Source organism: Silene latifolia, chromosome 2 (genome assembly GCF_048544455.1).
Source record: "Silene latifolia isolate original U9 population chromosome 2, ASM4854445v1, whole genome shotgun sequence".
Lineage (NCBI taxonomy): Eukaryota > Viridiplantae > Streptophyta > Magnoliopsida > Caryophyllales > Caryophyllaceae > Silene > Silene latifolia.
The window spans coordinates 29,411,107-29,414,796 of NC_133527.1; the positions used below are offsets into that span (position 1 = coordinate 29,411,107).

The 3,690-nt window shown below is 45.0% G+C and overlaps 1 protein-coding gene across 1 annotated transcript; it reads left to right on the forward strand.

The window, feature by feature from the left end:
* The first annotated feature begins 2,109 nt into the window (after nucleotides 1–2,109).
* On the forward strand, nucleotides 2,110–3,436 carry LOC141638246 (uncharacterized). The gene is made up of 2 exons (XM_074447657.1): nucleotides 2,110–2,661; nucleotides 2,786–3,436. Exons 1-2 carry the CDS (start codon nucleotides 2,110–2,112, stop codon nucleotides 3,434–3,436), a joined length of 1,203 nt encoding a protein of 400 aa, XP_074303758.1.
* Nucleotides 3,437–3,690: the final 254 nt, after the last annotated feature.

Consider the following 3,690-nt stretch of genomic DNA (forward strand, 5'->3'; position numbering starts at 1 on the left):
CCATCCTCGATCATTTCGACGGGAACCAGAATTTCAAAAAAGGTAGACGATTCTGAAGTTCCGGAGGCAAAGGAGTCGATGACATTCGAGAATCACGAGAGCGTTTTCAAAGAGGCCAGTCAAACAAATGTGAACTCTGGCGAAAAGAAAGTTTCGCTAATCCCGCAGAAAGCGACGCCGATTCTTAAGTACGTACCAAAATCAAGGCGTAAAGATGGAGAGACACCTTTTGCAGAGTGCACACCTCAAAGTGAAGCGTCCACATCAACTAGAACAATTGACGATAAAGATTTGCAAACTCTGAAAAACAATGTCATCGTTCCGGTTGCAAGAACAAATCACTCTACAGCGAGTAAACAACCTTTACCCGGTTTTACGACAGCATCGAAGAAAGGGGACCAAACGGGTGCCGAAGAGTCGACAAAAGGACGATTCGATCCAAATGCTTACTAGCTCATGTCAAAGTCCGGGTACGATTTTAAGAATCCAACTCCATTGGGGCAAGTGATTGAAGTCACCCCGTATGGTTTGAATCAAACACAAAAGAAGTTGCACCAACAAGGTAACACACTTGAAGTCGGAAAAGTTGGCATTGGTTTTTCGCCTCCTGAACCCATTAGAATTTCTGCACGACGTAAGGCGAAGCAAGATTCATCACAATATATTGCTGCAGAGCTCGCAGAAAGTGAAGGCGAGAACACTGAAATGCTTCCGCAAAGGTCTGTTTTTGACAGGCTAGGTCGACCAACTTCTACTCCTCGCTCCTCCGTATTCAACAGGTTGGGAGAAAGGGAAGAGACCGTCCGCGTCCAATTAACTTCAGGTCCACAATCTCAAAGACAAAGTGCGTCGGTGTTCACTCGCATTGGCAGAAATGAGGTGAAGAAATCAGTTTTTTGTCGCATTGGTAACTCCAAGGTGCAGAAGAGGCGCCGACAAAAACAAAGGAAGTCCTCGAAGACAAAAGTTGCTATTGACCTCAGCAAAGATATCCACAGTGTCATTCCCTCTAAAATGAAACGTCATCATGAAGTGGAAATAACTATGGATAAGTCGTTGAAAGTAAAAAGTCGTACTGTCATCTTCACAAATCCACAAGAGGAGTCGAGTCAAAGGAAAATCGCTCGGGATTTTGTCTCGTCTAACCATGTGACGGCACAAGAATGCCCAGATTTAGATGACGAGATAGAGGTTGGTGAAATTCCAAAAACTCTTGAAGACGGGGTCCAAGCGACGGTTGATGACTTGAAAGAAATCAACCTAGGCACAACCGAGGAGCCTCGACCCGTCTATGTAAGTTCCCTTCTGACAGATCAAGAGCAAACGGAATATGTTGAGCTTCTATTAGAATACAAAGATGTGTTTGCCTGGAGCTATCAAGAAATGCCCGGCCTAAGCCCAAAAATCGCAGTTCATCGACTTGCAATAAGGAAAGGCGTTTCCCCAAAGAAGCAACCACGAAGACGATTTCGGCCAGAAATGTTGCCAGAAATTGAAGCGGAGGTAAACAAATTGATCGACGCAGGATTTATTCGGGAGGTCAAGTATCCGACGTGGATTGCTAACATTGTTCCGGTAAGAAAGAAAAACGGACAACTCCGTATTTGTGTCGACTTTCGAGATTTGAACGATGCTTGTCCAAAGGATGATTTCCCGCTTCCAGTTACGGAGATCATGATTGACGCCACGACCGGGCATGAAGCATTGTCATTCATGGATTGCACCGCTGGATATAATCAAATCCAAATGGCGCGGAAGATGAAGAAGCCATGGGTTTGAACACCAAAGGGCATATTTTGCTATAAGGTAATGCCCTTTGGGTTGAAGAATGCAGGAGCCACATATCGCCGAGCTATGCGAGAAAATTTTCGATGATATGCTACATGACATTGTTGAGTGCTACGTCGATGATCTTGTTGTCAAATCCAAGAAAAGGGTCGACCACGTGAAAGATCTTCGAACGGTTTTCGAGAGACTACGAAAGTGCAAGCTCAAGATGAATCCTTTAAAATGCGCTTTCGGTGTTAGCTCTGGCAAGTTTTTGGGTTTCATCGTAAACGTCGTCGAGGAATTGAGATAGATCAATCCAAAATCAAGGCAATAAAAGACATGCCGGAACCGTCTACACTTAAAGATCTTCGAAGTCTTCAAGGTCGTTTAGCTTACATACGCCGATTCATTTCCAATTTGGCAGGACGATGTCACCCGTTTAGTCATCTAATGAAAAAAGGTGCTCCTTTCGAGTGGGATGAATCGTGTCGGAAAGCTTTCGATGACATCAAGAAGTATTTGTCAAATCCTCCAGTATTAGGAGCGCCAATTCCTGGGAAGTCGATCATTCTGTACATATCGGCCCAAGAACACTCGATGGGGGCATTATGTGCTCAAGAGAATGAAGACGGTAAAGAAAGAGCCCTATACTATTTGAGTCGCACACTTGTTGGAGCCGAATTGGATTATTCGCCCATTGAGAAGATGTGTTTAGCTCTCATCTTCGCCATCCAAAAGTTGCGCCATTACTTTCAAGCTCACACCGTCCACGTCATTTCTAAAGCTGATCCGATCAAGTACATTTTGTCGAGGCCGGTGTTCTCGGACGACTCGCCAAATGGGCCGTCTTTGTTGAAGCAAAGATATGACATAGTTTACATTCCTCAAAAGGTCTGTCAAGGGACAAGCGTTGGCAGATTTCTTAGCGGATCATCCAGTTCCGGGAAAATGTAGTTTTTCTGACGAACTTCCCGGAGAAGGAGTCTTCTGCATTGACGTTCTTCCTTCTTGGCAGATGTACTTTGATGGAGCCGCTCGTCAAGACGGAGCAGGAGCCGGAGTCATATTCATTTCGCCGGAAAAACATCTCCTGCCATATTCATTCATACTTCCAGAGTTGTGCACAAATAACGCCGCCGAATATCAAGCTTTGATCATAGGCGTACAAATGGCTCTCGAATTGGGATGCAAAGATCTAGACATATACGGTGATGCCAAGTTGATAATCAATCAATTGCTCGGCGAGTATGAAGTCAAAGAAGAAAGTCTTGTGCCATATCATAAATTAGCTTCCCGGTGCCTACAAAAACTTGATTCGGTCTTCTTAGGTCATATACAAAGGAGTGCCAACAAGATGGCCGACGCTCTGGCAAATCTCGCAGCCACTTTGGCACTGGGGGCAAGTATTCCTTCTTCAGTTCCGATTTGCAAAAAATGGGTAGTGTTGCCAGAAGAAGAAGATGACGATTTGACAGAAGACGTCAATGCAATTTCGGTCTACGTAATCAACAAAGAAGATTGGCGTCAGCCGATCATCGATTACTTAGAGCATAAAAAGTTGCCAACTGATCTCAGGCACAAGATGGAGGTGCGACGTCGCTCTGCTCGCTTCATATACTACAAAGGGATTTTATATCGCCGATCATTCAATGGACTTTGGTTATGATGCCTCGATGAAGATGAAGGTCTGCACACCATGGAAGAGGCACATGCCGGCATATGCGGTGCTCACCAATCGGGACCGAAGTTGTGCGATCGAATCAAAAGAATGGGCTATTATTGGCCGACAATGGTGCAAGATTGCATGGAGTATGCGAAGAAGTGTGACGCTTGTCAGTTTCATGGAAACTTCATTCATCAACCGCCTGAGGTGCTCCACCCTACAGTTTCATCGTGGCCATTTGAAGCTTGAGGACTCGA